Source organism: Rhineura floridana, chromosome 15, assembly GCF_030035675.1.
Source record: "Rhineura floridana isolate rRhiFlo1 chromosome 15, rRhiFlo1.hap2, whole genome shotgun sequence".
NCBI classification, from domain to species: Eukaryota; Metazoa; Chordata; class Lepidosauria; order Squamata; family Rhineuridae; genus Rhineura; species Rhineura floridana.
The window spans coordinates 373,190-392,272 of record NC_084494.1 but is presented as its reverse complement, the minus strand read 5'-3'; the positions used below and the strand labels follow the sequence as shown (position 1 = coordinate 392,272).

The window sequence follows — 19,083 nt, the reverse complement described above, 5'->3', positions numbered from 1 at the left end:
TTTCAGAACAATAATGATTCTTTCAAAAAAAACTATTACAGTGAAATACAATCTTTTTTTTAAGTTTACTTTGTTATCCTTTAAAGCTTTTTATATTCATTGTTAGGTAATGTGTTCTACTGGTTTGCTGGTGAAAAAAACACATTGAAGAATACGGCAAACACTACAAATATTAAATAAGCAATTATGCAGACCCAGAATCTAGGATCTTTAATGAAATTCTTATCAAAACAGCTGAATATGACATAACCAACTGACATCCCAGCCAGGCCTCCTGCAATGTGGGCTACGAAGGAAACCTTAAAAGAGAAAACAAAAGCACACATAGACTTAATGGTGCTCCACTTTAGGATGGAGGATCAAACAGCGGACATTACACAAAAACTGCTGTAGTATTAGTAAGAGACAGAGCAGAAGTATCAGCAAGTATCCAGGAGCATTTCAGTGTAGTCCATATTGTGGAAGACAGTGGCTGTAAGCAAGGACCACAGCAGCAGCCCAGGGCTTTGTGAGAAAAGCTCCCAAGGACAGGCGCTCTGCCCTCTCGGCCAACACACAGCAGACAGAAGAAACAGGAACTCCACAAAAAAGGGGAGCTTGCCTGAGGCCACGAGGGCACAACAGGACCCCACGATAAATCCTAGAGGGAGGCACTTGCCCCAAAGTGAGCCTTGTGCATGTGTGCATGCAGGCGCACGCACGCACACAGACACAGACACAGACACAGAGAGAGGTAGAAGCTGCCATTAGTTCTCAGGGGAGTTGCTGGAAGCCAGGCCCTCCTTTCTGAGAAACATGTCTAAATCCAGTTGCAAACCTCATCCAAAAGATGGCCACTTCCCACAATCAGGCTCTCTGCTCTGCATGGTACTACATGCAGTATCAAGAGAATGGGCTAATTCCCTGTTTGTTTGTTTGTTTGTTTGTTTATATACCGCCCCATAGCCAAAGCTCTCTGGGCAGTTTACAATAACTAAAAACATTAAAAACAAATATACAAATTTAAAAACACATCTTTTAAAAACAATTTAAAACACAATTTAAAACGTATACACGTTACAACGGCAAATGAGGCAAGATCAAATGCACCTTCCCTGTGTGGGGCTGCATAGACTACAGATGCTCACACATAGACTCACTGAGGAAGTTAAGTTCTATCTTTCCAGACATGATCACTGAGCAGTAGTTCAGGTCTTCTCATACACCTACTTTCTCCTGCAACCTGGATCATGCACAGCGTCCCTCAGCTTTCCTTCCCATGTTAGTTGAAGCTCCTTACAGATCTGCCCAAGAAGTCACTGAAGCGGCCCCAGCACAGACCGTGCTTAATTCTGAACCTGCTTAACGCGCCAAAGAGGAAAAAGAATGAGAAGGCTGCATGAACAGTCCCAAATGTAACAGCGGGAAGAGCTGCATTCAGACACAAAGGAAGGAGGAATATCTGGTGAAGGGAAATAAGAGAACACCCCATTACTCAGCAGATCTGGCAAAAGAATGAACCAGCAAGTGGCGAAAGCAAGCTGAAATCCTGTCACAGGAAAGACATGCTTACCTCAGGCCCATCCACAGGAGGAAGAAATCTTCTGTACAAAGCAAATCCTACATCTGTCCCAACTAGGAAAACAATGAAAGTGGTTTGAAGGAAACTGGGCAAGTCCCCAAATGTTTCTGACACCCCACCTTGACAGGCTGCTCCTTAGAGCAGGGCACAAAGCCTTTTCTAGGCTTGGGGAAAAGGGGGGGGAATCGCAGATAGCAGATAATATTCCTGTGTCTGTGCGAGGAGGAACTCAAAACATTTCCTAATGTGCACTTGTCCAATATATGGAGGCAGAGGGCTCACTTTAAAAAATGAACACCCCTCTGGGAGTGAGCCTGAGCCCCCCTCCTCACAGCCTCTGCCTCCTTTTACCTTGAGGGCCGTTATGTGGGCCCCAGCTTTGACCAGTTCCTCGGCAAGGCTGACATAGTAATCCAGGGTGTCTTTGGTCTGGCTGAGATCAGCAACATCCCCAGCGTAGGAGATGGCGGCCTCCACCACACCTGCCATCTGCCCACATCCCCAGCAGCACATTAGGCAGGCAATTCAGGGAGTCAAAGTGAACATACTGACCCCCTGGGCTAACTCTCAGGGGCTGCATGTCAAAGTGGGTGTGGCTGAAGTGTAAGAGTGGCATCAAACACAAACCAGTGCCACCGTGGGAAAGGCCCTATCTCATGTCAACACACTGGGCTTCCCCCAGTGGCAGAAGAACCAGGAGGGTCTCTTTTGCAGATCTCAGTGTAGAGGCAGGGTGACACAGGGAGAGGCACTCCTTCAACGATTTGAGCCCTACATAATTTAGGGCTTTATAGGTCAAGAGTAACTACTTGAATTGGGCTCAGCAGCATAGAAGCAGTCTGTATAGAACTCTTTACAACAATTTAACTAGAGATTACTAGAGCATGGGTTCTGTGGCAAAACTATTATGGTCCAGAAACTGCTGTAGCTAGCTAGAAACACCCAGTTTTAAATTGTGTTTTAAATTGGTTTTTTAAAGATGTATTTTAAATTGTATTTGTTTTTAGTTATTGTAAACCGCCCAGAGAGCTTCGGCTATGGGGCGGTATACAAGTTTAATAAATAAATAAATAAACCCATGCCGCTGAAGCCACTTGGCCTTCAGTGTCAATGCTGGATCAAGTAGCACCTCTAGGCTACAAACATGTTCCTCCAGGGGGAGTGCCACCCCATCCAGAAAGTGCCACCCTCCAACTTGCCAGGATTCAACTTCAGTTTACTTAGAAAGCAAGTGGGAAGAACTTGAGAATTAGCCTCCAATCTGCTAGTAGGTCTTCTGTCAGAGGCTACTTGCTGATGGGCAGTATTTTGAGCAGAAAAGCTACAAAGGGAGGAGATGTTTTTTAAATAATAATAATGATAATTATTATTATCATCATCATCATCATTAACTACCTGCCCTTCACCCAGAAGTCCCATGGCGGGTTACAACAATTTTAAAATACATTATTAAAAACAGTTAAAAGCAACCTAAACAACATCACAGAAAATGGGTGGGTCCTAAAGATTTACATCTCGGGTGTCAAAGGCCAGGATAAAGAGGTGCATCTTCAGTTGTACAATGAAGTTGCCAGATGCACCTTGGTGGGGAGGGGGTTTCACAGCTTAAGGGGCTGTCACAGAGAAGGCCCTCTCCCAGTCCACCACCCTTTCCCGGTCCACCATTTCTCTGCTTGTTGATCCTTCCCCACATGCATTCTCCCACAACCACCACACGATTCAAAACATGGATTTGCAGGAAAAAGGTTATGCCTCCACAGCTTCTCTGCTCTAACTTCCTCCCTCAAAGCCATTTTCCTTGTTCTTTTTTAAAATAGCATGGAAGATCCATCGCATGTGTTTGTGCACAAATGAGTCATCCCTACATAAGACTTAAAAGCATCAGTTAACCATGCTCTAATAACATCCCAAGCAGATGGCGACAGTGCTGTCTATGTGGGGCCCACCCTGAAGACTGTCCAGAAGCTGCTGCCTGGGGTGGGGAGGAGGGACCAAGCCTGAAAATGCTGCATGTGCGCCTGTTAACTACCAGGTCCAGTTCGAGGGGTTAATGTATAAAGCCCTTCATGACTGTTAAAATAAGGAGGAGATGCCCATTTTCACTCAGTGACAGCGCCCTGGATGTGAAACTCCGCTGTGATGAAATTCGGCTCCCCCCCCCGCATCGGCAGGGCTCATTTGCTTATCTCTTTGGAATATAGGGATCATTACTGCTGAGTCTGAGGCTGTTTTTTTCTCAAACTGTGGATGATAATGCTATTGATTTTTATTATTATTGTTGTTGTTTCATGATCGTATTAATTTTTTTTACATTGTAAGACACCCTGAGCTCCTTCAGGAAGGATATTAAATGGATGAAACAAACATATAAATAAATTTTCATGTAAAAGAATTGCAGGTGTGCCTAAACGAGCACAGGGCAGAAAAGGGAAAGAGACAGGCATATGAGAAAGTTACCTATTAGGAAGATGAATAGTAATCTGGCAACTCCAAACAAAGGAATCATTTCTTGGAAGTTCTGTAAAGAACAAAAGCATGAAGAAACTCTGGAAGAATTCCATACCTCCTAGGGCTGATTCAGATGTTACCTAGGATTCAGGTATCACTGAAACATTTGGGCGATTCTGACACACAGGTCTTGGAGGCATCTTGCATTTTCATAGAATTGTAGAGTTGGAAGGGACCTTGAAGGTCATTTAGTCCAAAACCCTGCTCAATGCAGAGTCTGCAATGCAGAATTTATTATTATTATGATTATTATAATTTAACAAAATTTATACACTGCTTGATTGTAAAAAAACCAACAACCTCAGTCTAAATGATCTATAAAAGACATTAAAATTATCAATAAAACACAAGTAACAGACTAAAAAAATTAAAACACACCAACAGCGATGTGTCTGGATAGGCTTGCCTGAACAAAAAAGTTTTAAGCAGGGGCCAAAAGGAAAACACTGAAGATGCCTGCCCAATGTCAACATTCAGGGAGTTCCAAAGAGTAGGTGTTGCCACACTAAAAGAACGTTTTCTTACAAGTGCCGGACAAGTATTATGTGGCACCTGTAACAATGCCTGTTCTGCAGATCAACCTGCTCGAGTGGGCACCTTATCCGGGTAACTAGGCAACTGGAAATGGCCCATCACCTCCTAAGACAGTCTGTTCCACTTCTGAACAGCTCTTAATATTATTAGGAAATGTCTCCTAATGTTTTGCTGAAAACTGCTCCCCTGCAATTTCCCCCCACTGGTTCTAGACCCTCCTGGAGCAAAACAGAAAACAAGTCTGCTCCATCTTCTTCTATGACAATTCTACAGATACTTTGAAGACCGCTGTCATCTCCTCTCTTCTCCAGCTCTTTCAACTGCTCCTCATCAGACTTTGGTTTGTGGAACTAAATGGCTGAATGAATTCTGTTCCTTGTATAGGAAAGCGAGTTAGCATTAGACTGCGTATCCAGAGCAGTAGTTATGTTCTGCCTAGATGGGTGTTATTTTCGCTGGTAATATTTTGCCTCATACCACCCATTTGCACATAGCTTCACTAAAATTCTGGGGTTTCAAGCCCCTTCCTTACCACTATAACATTCATGAAGTATCCTCCAATAAGAGCATAGACTCCTCCAGATGCTCCTACCAGACCCTGGTGGGGATCACAGATTGAGCTGCCCAAGGAACCTGAAGATGGGAGAAGAGGGTTGTGGCAGATTAGCAAAGACAAAGCTGCCGACTCAGCACTGGATATAGGTCTAAACAGCCATAAGCAATCTGGACGTGGACCTGGAAGTTAAAGTTACCTTGCAACAAGCCATCCCTTGGCACTCATGTACTCTCAAGTGTCAACACTCTGCCCAGTATTCAATGCCCTTTACACTTGCACAATGGAACTCTCCCCTCCTCCCTCCATGTGCCTCCCCAAATGTGCTCTGGAGGGTTGGGGGGAACCACCAGAACAGGTTTAGGGGGGGTGTGGAAGAAGGAGAGAGCAGAGAAAGTTCCACTGCGCAAACATGAATCCTTGTGCTAATGGAATGAGAGAGTACTTTAAATCAAGCCTCAGGTCTGGCATTTCAGCCATTATTTGCACTCCGCTGCCTAGACAAAGCAGCTTTATTTTATTTATTTTATTTATTAAATTTATTAGTCGCCCATCTGGCTGGTTGTCCAGCCACTCTGGGCAATGTACAAGATAAAAAAACAATACATTAAAACGTTAAAATTTAAAACCATAACAGTAAAAACCTAACCCACCCCAAAAGCCTGCCTGACGAGCCAGGTCTTGATTGTGTTGCCCAATTTCTCCTCTCTACCGCTTACCTCCAATCACTCCTGAAATATAAACCAATCCAACTCTATGACCTTTGTGAACCATTTCTAGGGGAATCCCCAAAAGAAGCTGCAGGAAAAGGTTTCCTAAGATATGTTCAATGCTACAAAGGAAAAGAATTCAAGAATATAAATCAGCAATTATGTTTATCTTAACTGGGACAAAATAATATTCTATATTCAAAGTATTAACTTCCATCTTTTTATGTCAGCATTGGAGGCTCAATAACTAAAGGAGACCAATGGCCACTCCACAGCCTGCTGTCTGCGCTCTTAGCCCAGTTCATAGCCGGATAGAAGCTAAGCCAAGCTATTCAGCAGAGCAAAAACTCTGGGGGCCCGGTGTGATGCATCCTTCCCTGGCTCTCCCTGTCAGGTTCCTACCTGCTCGTGGTTACTGCCTGTCTCTAGGCACCACCAGGGACTCCACCAGTCCGGACCGCTCTCTCTTATGATTTCTCTCCCCGCTCTAGCACAGATCTCAACAGATCCCCCTGCTAGGCAACCACCAGTAACGTCCCAATACTAGTATTCCCAGAGACTCTGAATACTGGTATTGTTATTCTCTTCACCGCTGCCACCATTTGTTACAGTTCCCCTTCAGCCTTGGTCATTACCTTACCCTCCCTTCTGGTCTGTGAAACCCCAGCCAAGGATCAGGCCTTTGATAAACCAAATTAAGTATTTATTACAGATAACAAAGCTAACAAGATTAACAAGATTTCTTCTTAAGGCACATAAGCATATGGTTTTACTCAATACTAATCCGAACTCCACCTCCCTCCTGGTAAACAACTCTCTAAACCCCACCAAGCCATCCACTCTTTCTCTTCTCCCCCCAGATTCCACAATTCACCACCTCACATTCCCCCAGATTTACCTGTCATCCTTTCATTTATACTGTCAGCCATTTTAAACATTCAGCCAATCATCAAGCATTCTATTGCCCATTCACTCCCCTTCTCTTCCACTACTTACCATGTATACTCTAAACAACCAGCACTTACCATATATACACTAATATATAGGAACATCACATTTCCCCCCCCTTAAACAACTGCAGAGTATTATTCCTGTTCCAGGATTTATACGTCGCGTTAACAAATAAAAGTCTCTATGGGGAAAATGTCTTTCTTTGTTCCTCTGTCTGGTCACGTCACTGCAGTCCCAGCCACTTGCCTGGAAAGTCCATCGGCCAGTACATTGTCCTTGCCTTTGATGAACTGGAAGTCCACTTGATAGTCCTGTAGGGCCCAGGACCACCTCTGCAGCATAGTGTTATGGTTTTTCATAGTCTGCAACCATAACAAGGCCCGATGATCCGTAGTCACTGTGAATCTTCGTCCCCACACGTATGGGCGCAACTTGTTCAGTCCCCACACGACCGCTAGGCACTCCTTCTGGACCGACGAATAGTTTTTCTCCCTCGGCGTCAGCTTGCGACTCAGGTACGCCACTGGATGTCTAGTGCCTTCTCTCTCCTGTAGCAAGACAACTCCCAGCGCGAGGTCCGACGCATCTGTAGCCACGATGAATGGTTTCTCATAGTCTGGTGCTATTAATATGGGTCCTTGGCACAAGGCTTGCTTCAGTAGATCAAAAGCCTTCTGACATTCATCCGTCCATACCACACGCTCAGAACACTTCTTCTTGGTCAATTCATGCAAGGGGGTTGCTATTTCCCCAAAATTTCTCACAAACTTCCTATAAAAACCAGCCACACCCAGAAATGCCCTTATTTTTTTTTGGTTAAGGGGATCGGCCACGCTTGTATTGCCTCCACCTTGCTCCATAAGGGGGTGATTTTCCCACTCCCCACCTTATGTCCTAAATAGATTACTTCCTTTAGTCCAAACTGGCATTTCTTAGCTTTTATTGTGAGGCCAGCTTTTCTTAAGGCCTCCAATACTGTTGTCAGGTGTTGGACATGCTCAGGCACCGACTTGCTAAAAATGGCCACGTCATCGATATAGGCCACTGCAAAATCTGACATGCCTCGCAACACAGTATTGATTAGCCTCTGAAATGAACTTGGTGAGTTCCTTAGTCCCATGGGTAAGGTCACAAACTCATATAACCCATCTGGTGTACTGAAGGCAGTTTTGGCTCTGGATTGCTCGTCTAGTTCCATTTGCCAAAATCCTTTACAGAGATCTAGTGTAGAGATAATGGTTGCTGCCCCCAATAACTCTAACACAGCGTCTACCCTAGGCATAGGATACGCATCTGGGACAGTAATTTTATTGATTAGCCGATAATCAATGCAAAACCTTGTCGTTCCATCTTTTTTCGGAACCAGGACAATACTTGAGGCCCAGGGACTGATGGATTCCCTGATCACTCCTAATTCCAGCATCTCTTCCACCTCCTTTTTGATCTCATTCAAAACTTTCCCATTCGCACGGTACGGAACAGATCTGATTGGGGCATGATCTCCAGTATCAATGGAATGTATAACTATACTGGTTCGGCCAGGTTTGTTGCTAAAGAGATTCCTATAGGTTTTCAAAACTCTCAGAATCTCTTCTTTTACTTCCTCCTCTACCTCCTCTGACCATTCCACTTGATCTACCCCTCCTTTGTCTTTGCTTTCCTGTACCAAATCTGGAAGTTCAGGCCCACTTCCCTCAGGGAATAAGGTAACTTGCAACACCTGTGCATCCCTGGTATGGTAAGGCTTCAACATATTTACATGAACCACTTTGCTTTTGTTTAATTGGTCTGTGGTGATTACATATGTCACTGTGTCAAGCCTTTCTCTGATGGTATATGGTCCTTCCCAGTTAGCCTGTAATTTGTCATGTTTCCTGGGTATGAACGCCATAACCATATCTCCCACATCATACACACGTTTTCTGGCTGTTCTGTCATACCAGTAACTTTGCTTCTCCTGTGCATGACTCAAATTCTCTTTCACTACTTCCATCATTGATGTTAATTTATTGCGGAATTCCAATACAAAATCTACTACAGAAGTTTTGTACTCTCCCAGAGTTCCTTCCCATGAACTTTTTAGCAGTTCCAAAGGTCCTCTCACTTTTCTAGTAAACATTAGTTCAAAGGGTGAGAAGCCTGTTGACTCCTGAGGGACTTCTCTGTATGCAAATAAGAAGCATCCCAAACGTTCATCCCAGTCTTGTGGGTGATCTTGAACATAGCTTCTTATCATGCCCTTCAAAACTCCATTGAATCTCTCAGTTAGCCCATTAGTGGCGGGATGGTAAGTAGTGGTCTTTAGATGTTTTAGACCACAACATTTCCACATACATTGCATCACTTCTCCCATGAATACACTGCCTTGATCTGTCAGCACTTCATGAGGGAAACCCAGCCTCATAAAGATTTTTAATAAAGCCTCTGCCACTACAGGGGCTTCTACAGATCTCAGTGCTTCTGCGTCTGGGTACCTGGTGGCAAAATCCACCACCACCACTAGATATTTCTTGCCATGCCTTGTGGGTTTGGAAAAAGGGCCCACCAAATCTATTCCCACACTATAAAAGGGTTGTCCAATTATAGGAAGGGGCTTTAAGGGTGCCTTGGTCTTTACTCCACTCTTTCCCACCTTTTGGCATATTCCACAAGATAGACAATGTTGTTTTACATCCTTGGAGATATTTGGCCAATAATAATGTGCAGCCAATCTCCTCTTGGTCTTTTTTATTCCCAGATGTCCTGCACATGGGACATCGTGGGCTACCTCTAGCAATCTGGTTCTGTATTTGCTAGGTACTATCAATTGCTTCACTGGTTCACATTCATCCTTTCTTTCAGCAGGCATCCACAGTCTATATAAAATCCCATTCTCACACACAACTTGATTCCTCAGTTTGTCAGTGAAAGGAATCTGTTGGGTCAGGGCTTGTTCCTTTACCTGCTTCAAACTGATATCTTTATGCAGCTCTTCCCTGAATTGCTCTGCTTCTTCCCCAGAGACCACTTGATACAGTTTGTCTTCTTCAGCAGGCCTGCTAGTGGTTGCTATGGTGACCTGAGGCTGGTTAACAGATTCCACCCTGTTTGTTTCAGCCCCCCTTAATATGGCTTCTTTTTCTCTGCCAATTTGCTGTCTGGTCACTACATAGATCTTTCCTTGGGCGCCCATTACATCCCTTCCCAGTATTACTGGTTCTTGTTGCTGGGCATTAATGCCTACTTTATATCGGCCCTCTCGGCCTCTCCAAGTCATTTCCACCAGGGCCACAGGCAAACTTTCTGGTTGACCCCTCACTCCTTGGATAGTCACAGTTTCCTGAGGTAGTATTACCTCAGATTTTATTAAATCTGGCCTCAGTAATGTCTGAGCGGCACCAGTATCAAGCAATCCCCAATAATTTGCCCCTTGTACACTCACTTCCTCTCTCAGACTTGAATCAAGGTCTGTTACTTCTGTCCAGTTTATCTGGCAGAACTGAACCTTTTTCGCTGCTTCTAAAGCCTTGGGCTCTGGTTTCACTGCCCTTGTCTGAGCAGGATTACTAATGGGGTTGGCAACCTCACATTGAAAACGTAGGTGCCCTGGTCTACCACATTTGTAGCATAAATTCTCCTCACTTTTAGGGTACACAGATCCACTCTGGGGTGTCCTGTGCCCTTCAGATTTTAATGGAGGACTCACTCGCTGTGGTACCACATCCCTTCTGCCAGCACTATATGGTCTGGGTTTAAACTCTCTTGATGTTTTCCCCACCCAGCCAGTTCTATTGGAGGCAAAGTGATCTGCCATCTCTGCGGCCTCCTGCACAGATGTAGGGGAACGGTCTTTGACCAGGAGCCTTATTTCTGGTGGTAACTGATGGTATAATTGATCCAGTATCATGAGGCTTTTCACCTCTTCCACTGACTGAGCTTTGGCACTACTCATCCACTTTCCAAATATATCCATCAACTTTGCTCCCAGTTCCACAAAAGACCTCCCTGTCTGTATCTGGCAATTTCTGAAAAGCTTTCTAAAATAATCAGGCCCCAGTCTGAATCTTTTAAACACTGCTTCTTTGAATTCAGCATAGGTGACGGGCTTGTCTGAGGGGAAATATTGGTATACCTCAGCCAATTCCCCTTTAATCAGGTTTGATAAATACTGCATGTATTTATCTTCAGGTAGCCCCCACAACTGAGCTGCTTTTTCAAAGGTGCTGAGGTAAATTTGAGGATCTTGACCAGGCTCATAGACAGCAAAGTCCTTTGGAGTAATTTTTATTTTTGCTCCATCTCTCTCTTTCCTTGTCTCCTCAGAGTGAAATTTCTATCAAATTTTAACTTTTCTACTTGTAATTCAGCATCCAATGCTCGTTGCTTCTCCCTCTCCTCAAACCCCAATCTCATTCTCTCAATTTCCAACTCCCTGTTTTTCCTTCTCTGCACCTTCCATCCTCAATCTCTCAGCTTCCAACTCCCGCTGTTTATCTTTTTCCTCAGCCTCCATCCTCAATCTCTCAGCTTCCAACTCTCTCTGCTTGTCTTTTTCCTCAGCCTCCATCCTCAATCTCTCAGCTTCCAACTCTCTCTGTTTTTCCTTCTCTGCACCTTCCATCCTCAACTTCTCTCTCAAGTACTCTATATAAGCGGGATTGCTTAAATATCCTTCTGGGGTCTCTTCTTTGACAGGTTGTTTTTGCTGGGCAGTTGCAAATCCTATAAGTGCTACCCTCAATTCATCTACCCCTTTACCCTCATGAGGTAAATTGAATGTTATGCACTTCTCCACCAGCTCCTCTCTTTTCATTTTTATGTATTCAGCCATGGTGTTTGAGTTCACTCACTCTTTGCCAGTCACTCTCACAAGAAATCTTGTTTTGTTATTTCTGTTTGCCACACAACTATTAGGGATTGTCTAGTATTCGTATCTCACTGCTACAGCCAACACCTGTGACGTAGTCTCCTTTGTCACCACGTGTCTTTGGGACTCTCTTTGGTTCATATCTGGATTCTCTGTTGTTCGTATCCCACTGCTACTGACACCACATGTGATGCGTCCTTCCCTGGCTCTCCCTGTCAGGTTCCTACCTGCTCATGGTTACTGGTCTCTTTTACTAATTGAGCAAAAGGCTTCAGCTAAAGGGAAGTTTTATAATGGAAATCTAGGTGAAAAGGAGATAGAAATTTAAGCTTGAGATGTTGCCTTCAGCTATAATATGGTGATCTGAAATTAATCCTTTTCTATAGCAGGGTATGGAACTTTCAGTTATTCTAAGGAGAGCCAATCACCCAAGAAACATGCTGTTATGTCTTAGAGATGTTCCTTGACCAGCTTGGCTGACCAGAAACCATGATGGGAATGAAATGCATAGTACAAAATCATCAGTAATATATGACAGTAGAATAGTGGTAATATCAGTCAAGGGGACAGATTGACATCCATGAATACAATGGGGATGGGAGGCATCTACTTGATTATGAATATCCATGAATTCATTATAATAAAGTTATCTGGTTGGTTGGAAATATTTCAGGAGGGAAGAGCTATTACAAAGAACTTAGGGGATTGGTAAAACTAATGTCACATGTGTATTCAATAAGATATAAAGGATCTGTTCAGACTGTACTTCTTTATAGTCCCTCTTAAATTTCTGGGGGGCTGTCTTTGCATATGCTTGTCTACCAAATAAAGGCCTACCTTTTTGCTTTAAGCCTGTGTCATAGATTATTTAAAAGACCCCCAGCAAAGATCCCACAAATTCTCCAACAGACTCAGGGGTGGGGAGCTGTGGAGAGGGGGCCCAGCTGTGAGATGCACATGGCCATGGTGCTGGCAATGAGGAAGGGGACCTTGTACAACAGGACCTGGAAAGATATGGTGCCTAGAGGCTCAAGTGGGGGTCTTCGCAATGTCTGCCGGACCTTCTGTAGATCCTATGCCAGGAGTGGTGGACAACTGGGGGATGTGAAACAGCAGCACCCTTTAAAGAAGTGATTTATCAGCAGATGGGTGCCAACTGGGTGGTTGGATGTGGCAAGGACTGCCAAGACAGCCAATGTCTGTCTCCACAATGTACTGACCTTCAGCTGTAGCTGGAGGCTGTCATTCAAGAAGTCCAGTACCTGCTGGATGGTGACCCTGGAGGAGCGGATGCGCCTAGGATAACATCAACAGACAAAGGCTTTCCAGTTTGCCTGGTGAATCTTGGTTGTGGATGGTCTTTGAGATTCGATGCTTATGACTGCCATGCCCAGCCAGTAGGTCATACTGTCTGTAAAGTTCAGGAGAGGTACAGAGCTGCTGCAGAGCTCGACCAGAAAAGGAAGGAAAGGTGCAGGAACATTTCTGGCTTCAAATCACGACTACAACTCCAGAGACCTGGAAGTAGCACCTACCCAGCTTTAGACAGCAATTTACAGTAGCAAACTGCTTTCCTAGCTAGGAGAAACGGGGAGAGAAAAGGCGGTTGCGCCAGGGAACAGCTACCAGATAGCGTTGCAGCCCAGGCAAGCAGAGGAGCCACTGCAGGGTTGTTTAGGGGGAAGGCAGGCAAACCTAGCGATGGCTGTCTTGTGTGTTGTAGGGTCAGGGCCCCTCAGATGTTTGCTCCCCGGGCAAGTTAGGCGCTTGCATCCTCTTGTTCCATGTACTTGGCCCTGCATGTAGCCTGGTTGGTTGCGCTGTTGTCCTGAGACTTCTGGGCTTTTTGGCCTTGGAGAGGTCTGTACGTACCTTGACACTTTTGGCAGATTTAGAGCTATGCTTACTGGTGGAAGCACCTTGGGCCCCAGTAATATCTGTGGCTTGCCAAACCGACAAGCAGGGCTGGTCGGGGGCGTCCTGTGTTGCTGCCATGTTTCCTTGTTGTGGCAGCCTGTTCTGCTCATTGCTGCTGGTGAGAGGGAAAGTATGGCTGCTGTTTTTCCAGAGGAAGGTTGCAGCATATGCACTTCTGGATCTTTGCTGGGAGAAGCACTCTCTTAAACCTGTCCGAGGCAAGGGGAAGAAGAGGAGGGAGGGAGGGAGACAGAGGATATACAGTGTCCCCTATAGATATTAATACTATTACTACTACTACTACTAACAACAACAACAACAGTTCACCAGCATGGGTGCCACAGCCCCAGGCCTCATGTGGTAATGGAATGGGCCCATCTGCCTCAACCTCCTTGTCAGGGGGAGCTGATGAGAGGAATGGGCAGGGGGCCTGACTTCCCAGCAGAGGCTGAATGCCGGGGAGGCAGTAAAAAGAGGGCTGCAGTTGTTCCTGGCTCGCAGCATATGCCCTTCTGGGTCCTCGATGAATGGCTGCTCCCTATGGGGGCGATTACCCTCTAATGGGGGCTCTGTACTCTCTCTAGCCTGTCTGAGGCAATGAGGAGAATAATAAAAGGAGAGGAAAGTAGGAACTGATAGACAGCCCCCCCCAATAATAATAATAATAATGAACAATATGCAGGTAAACAGTTCACCAGCAAGGCGTGCTGCAGCCCTGGCCCTTCAGGGGCAATGGAACCACCCCAGCGAAATGCCACAGGAAAGGGAAAAAACAAGGGAGAGGCAAAATAATCCAACTTTTTATTTCCTTGCCTCTTGAGGACAGGCAGTTGGTGAGGACGAAGAAAACTTAGCAGAAGAAACTTCTGAAGTTCTGTGGAAAGAAAAAGCCCCAGAAAGAATGTCTGTGGCTGGGCGGTCAGGATAGGAGCGTGGGAAGGAAAAAACTTTTAAACTGCTGCTTGCCTGCTGTTGGCACTGCTGCCCTACCTGAGCAAGCAGGCAAGGGCTGGAAGGGGCAGCCGCGTGGAGAGAAAGGGACGTACTTAGGGGCATACTTTGGCTGCCGCCTCAACTGCCTCTTCGTCCCCTTTCAAAAAGGCGGGGGCCTCAGGCAATCTTGCTGTGCTGTCCCTGAGAGCTGACAAGCAAGAGTCATCTCTGGGGATTAAAAGAGACAAAAGGATTCGAACTCAACCCCAGAGCCTTTGTTGTTGTTATTGGTGGTGGTGGTAGAGGCAAGGGGGGGGGAAATAAGCCCCCTCCGGGAGAAAAAGACCCCACAAGGTACAAAGTGGGGAGAAAAGCAGGATCCTTAGCATTTAATAAACAAGTAAATAAGTCTAAATAAAAGTCGAGGAAGAGAGGAAAAAAACAGTTTAGAACTCACAGAGTAGAAGATGTGGGAGCCAGGACTGAGAGATCCTCCTTGGACCAGTACAGGAAATCAACTGACCTCTACAAGCCAGCAAAGGCTGACTACTTCCTCAAAGCTACAGTGCATTTTCTGTCCTTGGACACCAGACGCCAGGTTAACCCATGTGACGGAATGGCATCCAGGGAAAATACCGACTCATGGAGTAACAGATCTGGGTTGCACACACACAGACCAGGAGAGAGCATCCCAAAGCAAAGTCACCCCCTGAAGAAGGGAACTGTTTCTAAATTTCAGGAGATAAAAAGCCTCGTCTGCAGATGCCTTGTCTCCTTCCGGAGTGAAACCAGCAATTGATTACATAGACAAGGGTTTTTTAAAAGATGCCCCAAATCCAGCTTGGCACTTCTTTAAACCAGTACAACAGGTTGTTGCTTACCCAGCATGCAGAAGCATGTAAGACAAGAATCTCCAGGCTTCCTGCCTTTTGTCAGGCCTGTAAATAAGAGGGCTTTCCTGGATTTGGTTGTCTAGAGTGATCCACTGTTTCTGGGGTTTCGAAGCAGCATAATAAATGAACACAGCCAGCTAGAAACAAACACAGAGAGTTTCTGTCTCACATTGAGCTGATGAAAACAACTACAGAGCACAGCACCTGCTGCCCATCCCTCCCACAGCCTGGAGTGGCGAGAACTTGGGGCTCAGGAAATTTATGAGCACAAGATACATATAGGGCAAGGGATGAAGGACTGTCATTCAAGCCCAGTGGTAGAGCACTTGCTTTGCATGCAGAAGATCCCAGCTTCACTCCCCAGATAGGGCTGGAAGAGACTCCTTTCTGAAATGCTGGAGAGCTCCTGCCAGTCAGTGTAGTGAATACTGAGCTAGATGGACCAATATGACTCCATTATTTCACAGTAATATTGACTTTGAGCTCTTTACTGGAGCACACTGGAAAGAGACTTGCAATTTCCTAGCATAAGTGGATTTCCTGATGGGCATCTCTAAGGCAGAGCAAGTTCTTAGGTTTCCTGACCTTCTTTGGATAGTTTTTAGTTAGAATGGAATAGTACAATTCATCCAAAGTAAAAAAAAAAACTAAGACTGGTGGAACAAAAGTTTACAACTCTTGTTTAACAGCTGGATCATTTCCATTGTCACTTCACTGACACTTAATTTGAAAGGAACTGAGAGCTGATTGATATGTTCAGAAAAAAAGAGTAATGTAATACAAGGAAGATATTGGTGTCTGCTCTGTATAAAGAAGATGTCTCAGCCGGACCTCTTGTAGGTCTTAAAACTCTACTGGAGACTGATATGGGTGTTGCTTCAAGTGACGTTAATGGAAAACTTATGGTCGTCTAAAGACCAGAGCTTGGAAAAGTTACTTTTTTGAACTACAACTCCCATCAGCCCCAGCCAGCATGGCCACTGGATTGGGCTGATGGGAACTATAGTTCAAAAAAGTAACTTTTCCAAGCTCTGCTAAAGACTATACAAATCAGTGTCTGCCTATGTGAAGGACTCTCAGAGGTTAAAGAGGGAATCTCTTTGAAGACTTCACACAGGTGGTAGTGCAATTATCCTGTACAACTTCATGGTTGGCACCAGAGTGTTGGCGCAAGTGTGGTGCCAGGCGCATGTACTTCCATTTATGGTAGGAGTGCCCATTTGTTCATAAATCTTGGACTGAGTATATCAGGAGATTGCTAAGATTAATATTGCTATTCAAATGACCCTGCAGCTATCACTGCTATATATGCTGGATGATCAAGCGCTAAATATTCATTCAAAGGAGTTATTAATGTGGCTGATGGCAGCTGCTTGACTTTCCATTGCTCAAAAATGGAAGATATTACATGATTTGCAATTGTCTTCATGGTATCATAATGTCTGGAATCTTGTGACGTCTGAGAAAATAACACACGTTTCTATGTCATTTGTAATTTGTCACTTATAATACAGCAATCTGCAAATGCATGAAATTGGGACCTCAAAACTATGATTTATAAAAGTTATGCTCCTCTACTGACCTTATTGAACTATTAATACCAGAGGAATGTCTCTATAATGTGAAAGTGAAAACAGATATCATTTCATGCATAACCCCAATTGTATTTGTTTTGTTTTGCTATTTATAATTCAATAAAGTAATTTACAAAAGCATATAAATATACACAGAAAGAAAAAATCCATCCGCACTGAAAATTAGAACACATTTGGGAGGAAGCTTGAATGCTTCTCCTTGACACACTAGTTTTCCTAGGGCTAGCTTTCTGATTAGGCAGAGCATTCACCCCTGCAATCCCTTCTTTGCATTGTGAAGTAATATACTCTCATGAAGGCTGTTGGAAGCAGAAAAAGGAGCTGGGGCATTTTAGTTGTGGCAACTAATGCTGCAGATCAAAATTACTGCATGCACAGAAAAATGGGCAGAATAGGTAGGGATTTTTTTCTGGGGAATAAAGAAAGAGTTTTGAACATTTCATTATAGAGCTCCCTACCTCAGCTACACTGATGGCAATGATGAAGAGAGGTGGTGGGATGCAGTTGGCTCTTTCAAGGTAGGTCGCCCTGGCCTCTTCTGGAAGCATCCATTTAGAAACGGTGTCATGGATGTTGTTGCAGTTACTACAAGCCGCACAGTTTCTGCCTTCATTTCTCTCATCTTCATCCTGTGACTCCGGGGCCCTCTCCAAGTTCAGTCGCTCAAGCTCCATGTTAAGAGTCAGCCTCCTGCCTGCAAGGAAAGGGCATCCACAAAACTGCTCATCAGGCACATAGCTACAGACCTCAACCGTACCCTTCCAGCCACACGCCACATTCAAATATGAATCAGTAAAAAACAGATCACCTCGAATGGGTGATTGTTATCCACGATACCACCATCACCACCATCCCGCATCAAATCTCAAATCACGCAAGTCCACCCAGAGCGACTTGTGGAAATCACAGATCGAGCACTTTAAACACCGCATTCGCTGTGCTGCACAAACATGAAGACAAGGCCTAGAACCTTAGGATTGTTGCCCGCAACATCCGCTGGGAGTCTCCTCACAGGCGGAGTCTTGGCTCCACTGGCCCTGCGGCGTTTGATAGCGTCCCGCCAGGAGGCCAGCGGAGGGACGCCACCCGCCGCTCCTTCGGACACAGAGGACGAGGGCGCTGCTCTGGGCGGATCCCCCGGGACTGACTCCCAAGCAACGAGAGTCTCGGGCACAGGCAGGGGGCGGGGCGGCGCAGAGACCATCCCCGACGCCGGGGTGTGCCCGCGCCTGCGGCAAACGGGGCGACGCTGCGGGGCATCTCCGCGGAAGCAGAGGCTCGCCGGCTCCAAACAGCCGCCTCCAGGGCGCAGAACAAAGGCGGCTGGCCGCAGGCACCCAGCGCAGCCCCCGCCACCGCCGGACGCTAGCGCCGGCTTCCTCCCTCGAGGCCGCGCGACTGGCCCGGCAGCAGGGCCTCTCGGGCAGGAGGAAGCGCGCCCACCTGCCGTGCAGCGGGAAGCCGGCGCAGCGCCGAGGCAGCAGAGGGGCAAGAAAGCCCTGCTCGCCGACGCTTCTTTCTCTCTGGAGCGCAGGAGTACCGCTCGCCCGGCCCTCCTGGGCGGCTCCACCCCCGCTCGCCCCTTTGCAAACGAACCGCAGCTCCGCTCCGCCTTCGGAGCCGGCTCGCTCGACGCATGTCGCCTTCGCCTCCCTCGGGGCGAGCGCAGCAGCAACAGCCCGCGCCGCCGGCTGGTCCCTGGAAGGAAGGGGCTGCCGCAGACGGGAGCAGAAGGTGACCGTGCTGGTCGCCGCTGGGATTGGCTGCGCAGGGCGTCTGCTGGAGAGCCTCGCTTTCCTTCGGGGCTTTCAAGGGAACGAGGTGATCTGTACCGGACATTGATTCCAGGCAGAGCGGGGAGGAAGAGCGGGATATAAATCTAATAAATGATACTAATAATGAATAAGAAGGCGTGTCTGAAGGACCCAAGAAAGCTTGCCTAAGCTGTCCTGCAGGTCTCGGTAAAATAAGATCCAGTAAATCAAAAAGAGCCCTTCGCGGATTTTCCTGATTTTTTCAGGGAAGCCACAAACTACCATAAAAATCACAGATCACATTTGTCTCCCATGGGTTGAATTGCAA

General features: G+C 45.9%; 1 protein-coding gene across 6 annotated transcripts; it reads right to left on the bottom strand.

Annotated features, from left to right (window-relative positions):
- RHBDL2 (rhomboid like 2) lies at nucleotides 1-18,745 on the bottom strand. 6 transcript variants are annotated; one of them, XR_009759119.1, is made up of 9 exons: nucleotides 18,445-18,579; nucleotides 17,460-17,695; nucleotides 15,395-15,543; nucleotides 5,876-5,988; nucleotides 5,136-5,236; nucleotides 4,019-4,079; nucleotides 1,553-1,614; nucleotides 1,210-1,337; nucleotides 220-299 (listed from the first exon to the last, which is right to left on the bottom strand). XR_009759119.1 is itself a non-coding variant. In XM_061596581.1 (8 exons), the coding sequence occupies exons 2-8, from the start codon at nucleotides 17,673-17,675 to the stop codon at nucleotides 117-119; spliced, it is 885 nt and encodes a 294-aa protein (XP_061452565.1). In that variant the 5' UTR covers nucleotides 17,676-17,695; nucleotides 18,598-18,745; the 3' UTR covers nucleotides 1-116. The 6 variants fall into 6 exon arrangements, 5 of the variants coding, with proteins under 5 accessions (XP_061452565.1, XP_061452561.1, XP_061452562.1 ...); XM_061596581.1 differs by lacking the exons at nucleotides 1,210-1,337; nucleotides 18,445-18,579 and adding an exon at nucleotides 18,598-18,745 and having other exon boundaries at nucleotides 1-299; XM_061596577.1 differs by lacking the exon at nucleotides 1,210-1,337 and having other exon boundaries at nucleotides 1-299.
- Between the last annotated feature and the right edge of the window lie 338 nt (nucleotides 18,746-19,083).

Coding starts and splice junctions, on each gene's coding strand:
- RHBDL2 (XM_061596581.1), bottom strand. CDS start 17,675: ATGGAGCTTGAGCGACTGAACTTGGAGAGGGCCCCGGAGTCACAGGAT. Junction 5,989..15,394: donor TACATGCTTCTGCATGCTGG/GTAAGCAACAAC, acceptor TTTCCTTTGTAG/CATTGAACATATCTTAGGAA. Junction 5,237..5,875: donor TATTTCAGGAGTGATTGGAG/GTAAGCGGTAGA, acceptor TCCCATCTTCAG/GTTCCTTGGGCAGCTCAATC.